This window comes from Neolamprologus multifasciatus, chromosome 19 (assembly GCF_963576455.1).
Source record: "Neolamprologus multifasciatus chromosome 19, fNeoMul1.2, whole genome shotgun sequence".
Taxonomy (NCBI): domain Eukaryota; kingdom Metazoa; phylum Chordata; class Actinopteri; order Cichliformes; family Cichlidae; genus Neolamprologus; species Neolamprologus multifasciatus.
In genome coordinates this window covers 8,652,910-8,667,713 of record NC_140457.1, presented here as the reverse complement: position 1 = coordinate 8,667,713, position 14,804 = coordinate 8,652,910, and the positions used below count along the sequence as shown (strand labels likewise).

The following is a 14,804-nucleotide window of genomic DNA, read 5'->3' as shown; positions in this document are numbered from 1 at the left end:
GCAAAGCAGTCAAACGTATCCAAACCCGTGAAACGAAGTAATTAAAATTCACTGCACAATGGGTCTTGAAACTGTTTTAATGACCGAGGGCTTGGGGTTGACTTCTATTTACAACATTTCTAAATTTGGAGCTAGAGAAAAGTCAAGAATTTGCATCAGGGCCTGGGCCTTTGGGAGCTGCTCAGATAAGAGCCTGGTAATTGCTCACATTTGACTTTTCAAAGTAAGATGTACTGTTCAGCTGGATGAGGATAGATTAGCATGCACCTTCCTGAAACAAATAAAGGAGAAACTGTTCAGCGATGAGAATTTCACCGACGGCATGGAAATGTTTTTGCAGGCCAAGAACGGACGAGAAGTTGTGCAGCGGTCCGACCTTCTTTCTTCAGACAGCTGGAAACAACTTTCTCAGTCGCTGGCTCTCACTGCATGGTAACACACGCAGAGGAGATACATCCACAGTGCTGCACATGGCTATTCAGATATTCAAGTTTAAACTAATTCTTCCAGCAGCATCTGATCAGGAAAAATCTGTATCCAAGGAAAAATTCAGGTGAAAAAAAACTAAACACTAAGCAATGCTCCAAATGCAGGGACCTAAAGCACACTCATGCCAGAAAAAAGATCCCACCACAATGCCAGTGAGTTATGAGAAAATACTCCTGCACTTCATAAGGATACTAGACATAAAGTGGGAACTGACATTTGCCCCTTTGATTCCAGCACTCTTTACTTTGAACTAACAAAGTTTCATGCCTTTACCTTGCACAGTTGCAGTGTTATTTCCTTGACAAATCCAGTCAATATAAACTCAAAAAAGCCTGTGCGGTTGAAGAAAGAAGGTGTCGCCAGGTCTCAGTTTTCCCCTGAAGACAAACACACACAGACTCACAAGATGCAGACAATACCTACTTCATAGCATAGCTGGGAATCATGAAAACTCATTAAGTTACATCTGAGAACCATTAATGTCCAACTGTGTGCCAGTGCATCCAGTAGTTCTTCCAAAAATTATGAACTCAGTAAGTGAACATCACATAAGAAGCAATTAAAGTAAAAACAGCTCCTTCAATTTGACATTTCCCGGGCAAACAGTGACACCAGTCCTCCAACTAAAGCCCCGGCAGAATAAAACACCTTCTTGAGACGCAGAGTGGGGTTATGTAAGAGTCATTAGACACAGGTCAGAGTCTTCTGACACACCGTACATCCGCCAAAAGCTTCAGGCCATAAAGAGGAGAGGGTTTCCTCCAGACTGAAAGCTTCTCATTAGCAGCAGATAACAAGATGTTTCAGCTAATTATGAAACCGACTCCATCAAACCCACAACGCGTTCACGCCGGATCAGTTTACAGGAAGATTTTACAAAAGAAGAACGGAAGCAGTTTCATGGCAGCAATCTTGTTTTTGGTTTGAATCCCAAATGAGAAAACTGGAAGAAACATGGAAGACATTCAGTTTTTCATGGGAACGCACATATGGCATTCAACAGGTTGACAGTAAATGCTTCTCTGATGAATAAAAATCTATTTCAGTCAAAATTATAAACACGTCTGTATCATTAAAGCACTACATTTCAATTCAAGATAAAACATCTGCTCTTTAATATCTGGAATATAAAATTTGCACATCTCCTCTGAGCACACCCCTCCAGCTGAGCTAGGAGCACGCACATAAAACTTCCTATGATGGGGAGAATGGATGATCCCGCCCCCTCTCAGCCTGGGTGTCAGCATGTGACCCCATCAATACAGAAAACGAGACAGAGCCCTGAGAGCCGTGACCGGGGTATCATGACTGCTTCTCCTGGGAGCCCCTGTTGGGATTTATAGTCTGGCTGCAGTAACCACAACAGTAGGATCCACCTGGGAGTTCCTGAGTCTTCTAATAAGATATCTTTCACTCACATATTGAATTTTGAGACTTTTTAGTGCTTCACAGGGAGCTGCAGCCACCCGGACAGATGACTAAGTGACTGAGAAAAGGATGCTGAACCGCCTCCTGCTGACAAACAGACAAAAGGTTGCTCACTTCCCTGAAGCATCTCTGAATCAGATAAAGACCGCATCGGAGAAACGACCAGGACTTCTTCACAGTCTCGCAATCGCTTTTTTAAAAAAAAAAAAGTCCTCTAAATATAAAGATAGATCACAGAAACGAGAGAGTGGCTAACACATCCCAGCAACATGTCACATCTCGTCTTCTTAACCTTGGCAATAGCTCTCAAGGCTTTCTGAAGGTCTTTGGCTGCATTTTCCACTGACGTCCAGTCTCGTAATCAGAATCATCGAGGGAAGAAAACTTTCCTAAGAAAGTTCAGGCTGCGTGAAGAAAAAAGATCACCATACCAAATACTGACTTTCAAGCTCATTAGAGCTTAAAACTCTGTTTTTACCTTATATTCTGTATTTAAATCCACGTTTACATACATATTAATAAAATGTTTCCCATTTTCCTAGGAAGATATAAAGAACATTAACACAAATTCATCTTCCAAACTTGGAAACGGTTTAGGATAAACCAAGAAAATGTCTTTGCTTGTATTTTTTTGTAGCCTGTCTCTCCCCGAGGAAGCGGATAACCTGAATTTGTTCACATGTTAAACCATGACTGTGGACATATTTTAACACTATAAGTTTGACTATTGCACATTTTGCAAAGCACATGCTGGGAATGTTTTACATCAAAGTTGGCTGAGCAACAACTCTTCCCATTGACTGTGCGTGTTTCTGTGTTTGTAGACCGGAAATAGTGCAAATATTATCCATATTATTAGATTATATTATATATTTAAACAAACTAAATTCACATGTGTAAATTTATGTTCCCAAACTGACCCTCACAAGTTAAAAAAAAAAGAAGCATTTTTTCTTTTGTTGTTCATATTTTCTGCATATCTCAGTCCTATCGTGCGTTTCATTTAACTGCTATTATAGGACCTAAAACCCTGTTTCTCTCATAAGGTCACTGACAAAATGACATTTTACTGCCTCAAAATATCATTCAAGCACTGTGTACACAAACAATGATAAGCACATGTGAGTTTAATCATATGATTGAGTGCAGTCCTTGGTGGCAGTGGTCATCAGGGCTCAATGACAGGCAAGGAAAACATCACATGACACAGGCGGGCAGTTTACTGAAAATGGAAAATAAATGTGACACACTCTTCAGCCTGCTCATGTTTTATGTAGTGAAGAGGAGCAACATTTCAGCACTTGACGCCTTGATCAGTGTGGAGAGCAGAGCTGTCTGGGAGACAGAGACAGAGAGGAGGGTGGGTGGCTGGAGGGTTTTTTTACTCTTTTGACATCCACCGCTTTGTCACCAACGATCTGACACTCTTCTCCTTTTGTTTAAAAAAAAGAGAAAGAAAAAAAAAAAAAACAGGGTGTGGAAAGGTGCATCATGGGAACAGAGGAATTTGATGACAGGAAGCATTTTGAGAGGTGGCCAGAGCTGACATTACACATCCTATTATGCAATGTAGCAAACAGCTGCCAGCGTGGAACAAAACACTCATCTCTTACAGGTTTTCTTACTAGAAGTAAAACGTCACACCGTCATTCATGTGTTGAGTCAGTTTCCTGAGTGATGAAACTTGATGTTTTTTAGGACACGAGCAGCCAACAGACTTGCTTATTTACAGAACTAAAATATCCATGTATGGTGAAGGAAATCACTCAGCAGATCGCCACATGGGAAAATCTTTGAAATTTTTACTTCAGTTATTGAAATTATTGCTTATCAAATTAATCATGCTACTTCTTCCAGAAGAGGTTGAGTGACTGTACGTGGATGTCGGTCAGGGTGCCGAATTGGAAAGTCTGCTGCAGCCACGCCCAGTGCTGATTGATCACAGTGGTGACTGATTCGCTTTACAGACACTTCCCACATATGCATCACACAGACAGGCAAGCCTCTGCAAAGCCTTCCTGGCCACATAGCACATGAACTCTCTGGCATCACAATTCAGAGAAATCTATTGATCAGCACGCTGACTCTGCTGCCGGCAGTCACCACAAATTAAAGAGACACACCACTTTTCTGCTCTTTGCCTCAGAGAACAGGTATGCTCTGCGTCTGTCTCCACTTTGTTGGCGAAGGTGAACAAATCGTGAGATCAGAGGCTCTGATCTGTGACCTGGCTTGTAGAGTCGGGCCAGGGGAATGTGGGTGTGGGTTGGGAACACAGAGTTTAGGGGTGTGTGAGATGGGAAGTAGGAGGCGGGAGGTTTACAGGCAGATCTGGTGGAACGTGCTGCAGCTCATACCCTTATAAGGACAAACCTGGACAAATTAGCTAGAGCAGTTAACACCTGAACTCCACCTTCCAGCTACAGAGAAACAAAATGACAAAAATTAAAGGAGCGCGACAACAAAGTTCATTCAGAGTGATCACTAAGGAATGTATCATGTGATAAAGGTGACAATATGTGAGCTTCATGCAACCTTTGGCAGAGGGCAGCAGACACCTGGGTAGGCAAAGACATTAGGATTTCAAGATTAGAAGATATGTTTGTGCGTGGGAGTCAGGTTAAGACTTGTATCGGACTCCAAATATTTTTAGCACTCTCAGACATGCCAGGCTTGTGTGTGTGTGTTACTGAATTGCAAAAGAGCCTGGAAAAAAGCCCTCACCTGTGTAATGTGCTCTTTTTTGTACTTTAGCACTGTTAAAAAGTTTAAAAGACGCTTGAACAGTAAAGAGACACCCAGCATGGACACATATGGCCACTTGGACCCAAAGAGAATTCATTTGGTTGTAAATTTTTATCCACCTAATTATCACATCTTGGTGGTCTGTATCAGTATCCAAACAACAGCGAGTTTAGATAACCCCAGTTATATTCTACAAAAGCTACAACAGCAAAAACCTTCAAATAATCAGCTACCGTTTCATTCTATGTTTAAATACAGTGACCAACATCATAGATGTTAAGCACTTAAACACTAAGATCAGAATAAAGAAAGTTATGAGGGAGAGACTCTGAAAGAATGAAAGTCTTCCTGGTTATCAGCAGTAGAGCTGATTGCTGAAGCCTGGGAGGAATTTTTCAGTGCTGCGTGCACACATGCACACGGAGAAGTGTGCATGCGTGTGACAGTTATCTATGCCCTCCTTGGGGCAAAGGACAGAGGTGCAGGCCTGCAGGGAAAGGTGGGGGCAGCTGTGATCCCTCTCAGTCTGCAATTGTGTCTGGTCAGACCTCAACATAACCCATCATCAGTGCTCTGTCAGACAAGGGGAGGTTTACATGAATAAATATTCTTGCTCTCTGCTGGATGATTAGATCAATGAGGGCCATGCAGGCACAGGAACGTGCAGGTTATCACAGGTAAGTGTTTCACCATAAATTCAGACTTGTTTGTGATATGGGCAGAACAAAACAGCCAGATGAAACTTGCCCGTTTGTTGCATGATAACCTTTATACACCAAAAGCCCCTAAATGAGCGCCAGCAGGAGACAATTACCTACTGATGTCCGAAGCACTTCTGTCTACTGTTCACACCTGACATCAACCCCGCATACCTTTCCTTTACTTCCCCTTTATCTGCTCTCGACCGGTAGCAGCCTGCCGATGACATAATCCAGGAAACCAGAAGCCGAGAGCTTCGTAGAGCAAGAAAGAAACTCGGGGAGAAGTTTTCCAACAGCAGCGAGAGGGGCCGATTATTACCATTTTTGGGCACGCTTGCTCCCATCCAAGCCCAGCCCAAACCAAACCACAGCTTACTCAGATTCCACAGCGTTTTTCTTCCCCCTTTTTCAAAGCAGAGGACAAGTATGGGGAGCAGGGAGGGGAAAAGTAGCACCCATTCTCGAAACAGACCATTCATATTCCATTTGGAAAACTAGCAGCAGCTGGGAGACGCGTGTAGAAGATCCAGACTTGTTAAGATGTCTTAAAGCTCTTTATTGAAAATATAAACTGTGTGCAGTTCGGGTTACAGCGCTCATAATCACTCAAAGGGGAAGAAAAGTAGCGTCAGAAGTCAAATGGCTAACTTTCTATTACTGGTAATAACACCGCAAACAACTTCCTAACTAGAAACAAGTACTCCTTTGTTAGTGACGCTAGAAAATACGTAGAATCCGCGCGTAAAATGGCTAAATAAAAGGGGAGTCGGAGGGAATTATGGTGAGTTTACCCCCCTTCTCACACAAATACACTCCATCCCCGGGTTGTTAAGCATGGCCTAATCCACGTCGCATCATAAGCCAGATGACAGGAGGGGCCAGGTACACACCATATGCAGTCAAGCGCATAGCTGACATCTGTTGCGCTGAAAAAGTGGCCGTCCCGTCCGCCTTCTAATTGTCCCTCCTCATACGCTTTCCCTCCTGCTGCACGTAAAGTGCTGTTCCTACACACGGTCAATATACGTCTACAGCTCTGCGGGATATCCGCAAGTCTCTCCGAGATCTGCAGGCGAGAAAAGTTTTGGAGCCGCATTTAAAAGTACCCAAAGAAGCCGCACAGGTGATTTTGGCCGCGATAATGAGCCTGATAATTAAAGCAAACCACTGCCAGCTGGTTTTTGGGGCTGCCGTTGGTTGTCTGCTGGCTCCACTAACGGATCGATCTGGAGCCAAAGTCGCCAAGAGTACATCCAAGCGGATGTGTGGCGATAATATTAATGAGCTGTGTTATTAGAGCCTAATTATTATCACAGGCAACAATCCCACTTCCGCACGGGAGACAGAAGGAAGTCAAAGCCCTTACCTTTCTCTGCTGCTTCTCCCATGCAGGATCCAAGAGGAGATCCCGATCCCAGTCATCTTCTTGTTGCATATAGTCATTTTCTCCATCATAGTGTTCCATATTATACATGTATATATCTAAAGCTTTATATATAGACGCTCTCTGCTTGTCTCGTAAGTCCTCCGGTCCTCGGCGAGGTGATGTTTTTTACAGCAGCTCAGTCTACTCTCCTCCACGCATTCAAGACGGTGTGTGGATGAAATTAACGGTCCACCCCCGGCTTCCCTCTCTCGCTCTTTTTCTCTCTCTCCCTCCAACTCTGCCTCTTTTCTTCTTCTATCTGCTCTATTTTTTTTCCCCCAGCAGGAGCACTCAGCCGTAAGCAGGCAGGCAGTAGGCAGGTCTAGTATCGAGGAGCGACGGACGCAAAAACTTTGCCTCAGACAAATTGGAATCGATAGCAGACCGAGGAATCCGATTGGGCGCCTCTGGGACTCAGAAACCGCCTCCCCGAAGCAGACTGGCTGCTTGGGCTGTCAGTGATGAGGCTTTATAACCAAGGTTGACTGCCTGGGTCGAACCAAATATCTTTTGGCTTGTAATCAGGATAAAACAAGTGTAGGTTTTTTTTTTATTTCAATTGTTTTATTTAAATAATTTGAGATAATTGTCTTTCCGCAAGTCAAAGTATCAAAAAGTAAAATTAAAAGCTGTGCATTCAAAGTGAAGTAGAGGAAAGTAACCTAGAAACAGGGGCGTTTCTAGGTATTTTTTTCAGCGGTGGGGGCTTCCCAGAAAATATTGAAAACAGAAATAAAATTATGGTAGAAAACAGGCATAGTAAACATGATTTTCTTGCTCATGTTTCCTGTTTCAGACTTCTTATGTGAAGAGTGGAGGTTCACAAGAAGGCATTTTGGATAATTGTTCTGCTAGGGAGAATTGAATGCATTTAAACTTTAAATGCATTAATGCAAGTAAAACCTATAATCCTACTTCAGTAGCTTAATAATGCACAGGCTGTATAAAACAGATATATTCCGAATATTTAATGCACTTATTATGTCCAGTAACACTTTTCAAAATGATATTATTGGATTATGATAACAGATTCATTGATGCATGTATCTCTTTAATGTTCCAGCTGTTGATGATTTTAATCACTTATTTATTGTTCTGTAGCTTGATCTACAATAAGGCAATTAATCTGCAAAAACACTAAGTAACAAGACCTTTAAAATAATGCAATGCGGTAAAAGCAGAAAGTAGCATAATATGGAAAAACCACGTGCTTAAGTAACAGTACTCCAGTCCAGTGGCTTTGGTGGAGGGGGCACCAGGGGACCAGTCATATTTTGGTAGGTTGTTTTGCAGAGTGCATTGCAGTTATACCAAATGGCACAATTTGAATTTAAAAGGCTATATAGGTATTAAAAGTAAAGTAGTCCCCTCATTATGCAGAATAGCCTCTTAAATATCATGTACTGGTATTGCTTTAAATGTTTTCATTATTGTTCAGGCAGTAACACATAAGCAGGGTATCTTTAAAAATATTTACTACATTTATATTTTAAGCAAACTGGAATTATTTGTGTGACTGTAAAGCAAACATAAAGGAGTGGTTTCAAAGAGGGCTGCATTCATGTTGTGGTGTTGTGTTAAAAATTTCGGTCACTATTGAGATGCTTTCCAACAGTTTTGATATTATCCAGCAGGAACGAAGCTCCTCTTTCAATCTGTTTAATCATAAGTTGGGATCCAATGACATGAACCAACTCCAACTAAAGTTTGGAGAAAATATTTGACTTCCAAGAGGAGGTCATAAGATCGTACAGTCATCAGCATAAAAATGAAAAGAAGCACAATCCAAGAGAGATCATGCATAAATAATAAAATCATTGCCAAAACTGATGCCTGTTCACACATCACACTTGGTAAAACAAAGAATGATGCAAAGTGTGGATGAATGAAACCAGTCTGACACTGCATGCAAACGTGTTGTAAATTAGTGAGTGTGGACAAAGAAAAAACTGGTCCTACTAAACAGGGACAATTCTGTGGCTCAGAAACACTTCAGAAATCAGCATCCGTGACACAGTTCACTCTGCCGTCCACAATTGAGGGTTAAAGTTAAAGAAAGTTGATTTTGTTGACTTTGAATCTGGTATGGTTATTGGCCCAAGTTTTTCAGAAACTGCTGATCTACTAAGAGCTGAGCTCACTGCACTCAAATGGCCTCCACAGTCACCAGATCTCAATCCAACAGATCACCTTTGGGAAGTGGTGGAACAGAAACTTCTCATCATGGATGTGCAGCTTACAGATCTGGAGCAACTGTGTGATGCTATCATGTTAATGGACCAAAATTACAAAGGTGCAGAATGTTTTCTGCACCTTTGTAATTCTATGCCACAAAGAATTAAGTTCATTCTTAAGTCCAACCTGGTATGAGCAAGGTTGGATAACAATGAGATGTAAAAACAACAAAATTAAATCCAACATCATGCTATAAAAATAATAGATTATTGGACAATGTAGGTAAGGGGGTTCCTTTTGTCTGAGCCCCAGTCCTGCTAATCTCATAATCCATCCATTTACTACAGTATGAGAGCTGTGAGTAGAAAGGTGAGTCACCACAAAGCTCCTGCAAACATGTGAAGAGATGGCCAAGTCTGTCTGCCTTGTAAGGTAAAACCGGCTATATCCTTCTCTGTCACACACACACACACACACACACACACACACACACACACACACACACACACACACACACACACACACACACACACACAGGCATACACAATGCAGGAAAGCGGGATAGACCTGACAGTCTGGAGAAAGTGGAGCTCTTCCATATATGGACAAACTTCCAGTGGTAAGTGTTTGGAAAAGTGATGTCACAGTCAGAGAGCAGGCTGCCAGCTCACTGCCTGCAGTCCCCAGCCAAAAGGAAGCTGCCTGCCACTGCTCTGCACCTACAAAGGAGCAGAAAGAGGCATGCAGTAGCAGCTCTGTGGCTCAAAGATGGAGGCAGTTGATTGCAGCTTTTACTAAAGAGTTTGGACTCATACACACTCCCATTAGCTAATTAGCCTACAGCCATTTGAAGAGCAAAGCAATTCATTACATTTACTTTTAATATAATTCCAGAAACAGCCGGCTAAAAGGTGAAACAGTGGCTATTATCTATGTGAACTAACTCTGTTTGATAAGTCATTTGCGGACTAATGATTTAATTAAGAAAGCAGAGCCTGCAGCCACACTGTTTGCATCTTCAGGTCTTGAAGCTAACAGTTATATGCTATCCAATGTTAGCTGATATTTAGCATGTCTGTGTAGGTTCTCAAAGTCGGGGCTAAAATTCAAAGCAACTGGACTTCTTCCCCCACTCCTAAATTTTGGATCACATGAGCCAAGATCTAAATCTTGGGGCATTCAATTTGAATTTAGAAATCCGAAATTCCAAGTTCCCAATCAGAATTTTCAACTGGAAACCCCTTTTCAGCGATGGTGTCCTTTCTCCTTTAGGTGCAGATTTAAAGCTCAGTCTTGCTTTGAGGAGCTGTTTCTATGTAAAGGCCCAAACTCTCTTGCACAGCATATGTTTTATTGTTTAGCTTGTTTGTGTATTTTGTCCTTGGGATGAACCAGATTTTGTCTGAGGCTGTTGCTGGGTCTGAAGCACGCTGAATGTGATGTTTGGACAAAATTTAGAGTTTTTCCGACAAACCTGCCACATAAAGAATGCCAGTGTTGTTCCTCCTGCTGTTCTGCTTCTCCCTGGTTAATATCTTTTCCAAGGCCAAGTTTAATAACCACATATTTTAAGTGCTCTCTTAATGTGCTGTGTGTCCCTTTTCTGTCCCTCGTGCCTAAGAGGAAACGCTCTCTGCTCAGCAGTGCGAGGTCATGATAACCAAGTTTTTGTTCCAGTGGGCGGTGGGAGTCCGAGAGTTTTTATATCTGAAGAAGTCTCTCAGATAAGACGTGAACTGAAAAAAGGAACTCTGGTTGCTTTCAATTAAAGGAACAGCACACACAATGCAGCCAAAATGATGGGAAAGTATATTTTGACCCTGAAGGGAAGTTGAGATTACTTATGACAAGCTTCTCAGTCTCTGTCCAGTTTTATGATGTCCTCCTCTTGTAACATGAACAAGCTTTCCAAACTTTGAGAACGATAATGAAATCAGCTAAAGTGTGAAAAAAAATCCTACCTGGAAAAAAAGAGCATTTAAGAGGACATTTGTTATTAATGGATGCTGCTGCTATCAAATGAAATTCATGGAAAAAAGAAAGTAGACATTCTTTAAATTCTATGATTTCACAATTCTAAACGTAATAAAACAAATCATCTTGTCCTTAGCAGGTTTTATAATAGATAAATACAGCCTCGCTGTGTCAATCAAATAAACTTCCTCAGAGAGTGTGAGCTCCTCTAAAACACAGATGTTTTGGCAGTTTTCTAGTCTGGAGCATCCAGATATGTGTTGTTCTCAAGGTCTTTCTAAACAACTTGAAGTCCACCATTCCACAGCGAAAAAGAATATAAACAAGTGGAAAACATTCAAGACGGTTACCAGTCTTCACAGGAGTGGATGTCCCAATTTCACCCCAAGGTCAGACTATGCAACACTGCAAAAAAACCAAACAAACAAAAAAAATCCAATCCAAGAGCTACATCTCAGACTCCCCAGGCCTAAGTCAGCATGTTAAATGCTAAACTCCACAAAAGCGCAATTAGAAAAAGACTGAACAAGTATGGCTTGTTTGGACAGGATTACCAAGAGAAAGTGTCATCTGTCTAAAAAGAACATGGCACTGCTTAGATTTGCAAATCTGCACGGGATGAAACCACAATACCTCTGCAACAAAGTTTTAGACAGATGTGACTGATTTCTGTCCATAATGCACATCACCATGTTTAGCGAAAACCAAAAACAGCATATTAGCACAAACAGCTCAAACTAACTGTCAGCACGGCAGTGGTGGTGTGACAATTTGGGCTTTTTTGCAGTCACATGATGACCCGGGCACCTTGAAGTCATCGACTTGACCATGAACTCCGCTATAGAGGAGAGAGTTCTATTTTTAAAGTCAAATGTGAGGGTATTTGTCTGGCAGCTATAGCTTAGCTTAAATTGGGTCGTGCAACACGACAATGATCTCAAGTACAGCACAAAAGAAAAAAAATGAAGGCGCTGCAATGGCCAGTCAAAGTCCAGACCTCAACATGATTAAAATGCTGTGGTGGGACCTTAAAACTGCTGTGTATAAACAGATGCCTGCGAACCTCAATGAACTGAATCACATTGAAAAGAAGCCAAAATTCCTCGAGAGTGAGAGACTGACAAAGTCTGCTGAAGGTGGTTTTACCAGCTGTGGCATTATAGGGTGTACTTTTCACTCTGTTGCAGTATTTTGATTTAATTTTTCTTTGATAAATAATAACATCCAATATGCCGTATAGTGTTGTCCATCTGAAGTTGGATTTAAATCATTTTAGAATCTGGTAAGGACGAGACGATTTTTATTATGACCTGAAATATAAAAACCTTAGACTTGAAAGAGGGAGTATTTTATTTTATTCTCCAAAAATCAGGACACTTTAAGTTGTTGGGCCATTTCAAACTAGTGAACTGACCAACATTGTGATCTCTACAGCTATACTGCTAGCAGGGCTAATAAGGTTTCTATTTTTATGCTTTAAAATACAGCCAAAACTAATAGAAGTCCACCCCAGAGAGCAGCAACAGGAGCTCTAATTGGCCGTCTGACAAAAGAGGCTCGTCCTCTCAGTGCTGCAAATGATGGCTTATTAAACGCATCAGTTAACCCATTCTAATGAACCGCTGAAATATGTATAATTACTCTGGTGGCACACTCCACGCCGCACAGTTTGGGTGGGCAGACGAGGGGAATTTCTGTGCGGTCCAACTGCTTGACGTCAACATTCAGCAGAATCCCAGAATATCTTCTGAAGAGTTAGTGGTGCAAAGACGCTCGGGCCTGCTTTCTGAGGCACATGGGTCATGTGAAGAGCTGGTGCATTTGGCTCAGTCTGGTCTCTGGCAAGTTCCCAAGGTATTCCAGTCATGTCGGGAGGGGAATTCTTAAATAGCTGTCCTTGCTGTTAAAGCTGAGCCATGTATGGGATACTGCAGCAAAACCATGATAATCCTATTGAGTTTTACATGTGTTTGGGTTTGTGGTCAAACATCAGGAGCCAAAACACCATCTGGGATCAAAAGAAACATACTGCAGGAACAGGATAGAGAACAGCACGACTCGGTCCAAAACAAAAGGTTGGTGCTTTTAGCGTACAGATTTGCAGCAGCTTGCAGGAGCTGATTTTAACTGAGAGCTCAGGATAAAAAAAAAAAACGAGATTGGACAAAGCTCCTAAAAACATGGTTTAAAATCTGTACCTCTTAAACAAAGCAGGACCAGCGTCCTTGGATAATTATGCCTGTAATAGGCCAAGTTTTTAGGCAACTTATCTGAATAAATCTAAAAAGGCTTAGCAGCTCAATTAGATTGATGTTATGAATTAGAAAGTTGCCACCTTGAACAGTGGCTAATGCAGTTTGCAGATTTAAACCAGGGGGGAAAAAGTGTTTACTTCCTGTAATGTCAGAACTACAGAAATCTTATATTTCAAGCATTCAAGAGCCTGATTATGCCATTGAGACTGAATTTAGTTGGTTTCCAATAAATATATATGGAGATATTGCTAAATCCTTACTTGATGATGAGAAAGACAAAATATGCAAGATGCATTGAATATTTCTTTTTCAGTCACCTTTCTAAATCAAAATGTGTTAATAATCCTCTCTGCATTGAATCACACTTGTTATTAATCTCTGTCTCTATTCCACAGCATGTCTTTTATCCAGTCTTCCTTGTCTCACCCCAACTAGTCGCAGCAGATGGCCCCGCCCCTCCCTGAGCTGGGAGGTTTCTTCCTGTTAAAAGGGAGTTTTTCCTTCCCACTGTCGCCAAAGTGCTTGCTCATAGGGGGTCATATGATTTCTGTATTTTTTCTTTGTATGTATTGTTGTAGGGTATACCTTACAATATAAAGCGCCTTCAGGCAACTGTTGCTGTGATTTGGCGCAATATAAATAAAATTGAATTGAAAATATAGAAATCCCTCGTCAGAAATGACCAAAACTGTCAGAAAAAGATTTTTTGTGTAAGAGCATAACACTCCACAAGGAGGCTAATGGGAAAATTAGATTTTCAAGACTTTTGTGTAACTTAAACGGACACGGTGTCTCCTCCCAGGCCAGTACAATACATGTGATTAAACCCATTCCTGCTCCAGTGGAAGTCCTCAAAGGCTTTGGCTCGAGTGGCCCTCTATGAGGGAAGGAAAAGGAACAGAGAGCCAGTTAACCTTCCCTGAACAAATACAGATAAAGAGTTCACAAACAAGTGCAGTTCTCCTCCTAATGTGACCACCCAAGGACACTTGAGTTTTCTGTGACGTGTGTGACCTTTTTCGGGTTTCTTAACTGTCCACATAATTTAGATTGACATCAATGTGTGAAACAGTACAATTAGCTCATTAAACAGGCAAAGCCCCCATGTGTGCCTGTAGTCTGTAATTAATCATTAAGCCACATGCACCCAGCAGGCGCACGCCTAGCAAAACAGAAACAGCTCCAAAGCATATAATATCGCAACTTGAATACTTGTACGAGGAGAAGCATGGGTTAAACGAGGGTGTCTACTTCCTGCAGATAAGTGACAGCCAGTAGTAAGAAGGAAATTATTTTGACAAGAAAGCTGTGCAGGCAGCTCGATAAGCCTGCCCTCAGATTACCACTTCACCACCAGCCCGAGACTGCGATGCCTTGTGTTGTGCTTTCTTTTGTAATCTTTCTCGACAGCTGCCGGTGAGCCCTCTGTTAGTCTGCTTTCGCCTGGCAGAAGAGTCTCATCGTTCAAACGGAGACAGGATGCCAGTTTCCTCAGAAAATAATGACGTTGCATGCTTCGTGGACAATCGCTACACTGTTAGAAGAGCTGAGTGGTAGTCAGAGGGGGCGTGGTGTGGCTATCTGCTGAAAATATTTGGGCATAGCTAAAAT

At 41.8% G+C, this 14,804-nt stretch overlaps 1 protein-coding gene across 5 annotated transcripts in view; it reads right to left on the bottom strand.

Moving 5' to 3' along the window:
- Positions 1-7,142, bottom strand: part of actn1 (actinin, alpha 1) — a 54,422-nt gene extending 47,280 nt beyond the window's left edge. For 2 of the 5 annotated variants that reach the window (XM_085144401.1, XM_085144405.1), the window contains exon 1: positions 6,730-7,141. In XM_085144401.1, the coding sequence (XP_085000527.1) occupies positions 6,730-6,837 (108 nt within the window). In that variant the 5' untranslated portion in view covers positions 6,838-7,141. Of the gene's footprint in view, positions 1-6,729 lie in introns of all 5 variants that reach the window. The other 3 variants (XM_085144403.1, XM_085144404.1, XM_085144402.1) reach the window with 2 other exon arrangements.
- Positions 7,143-14,804: the final 7,662 nt, after the last annotated feature.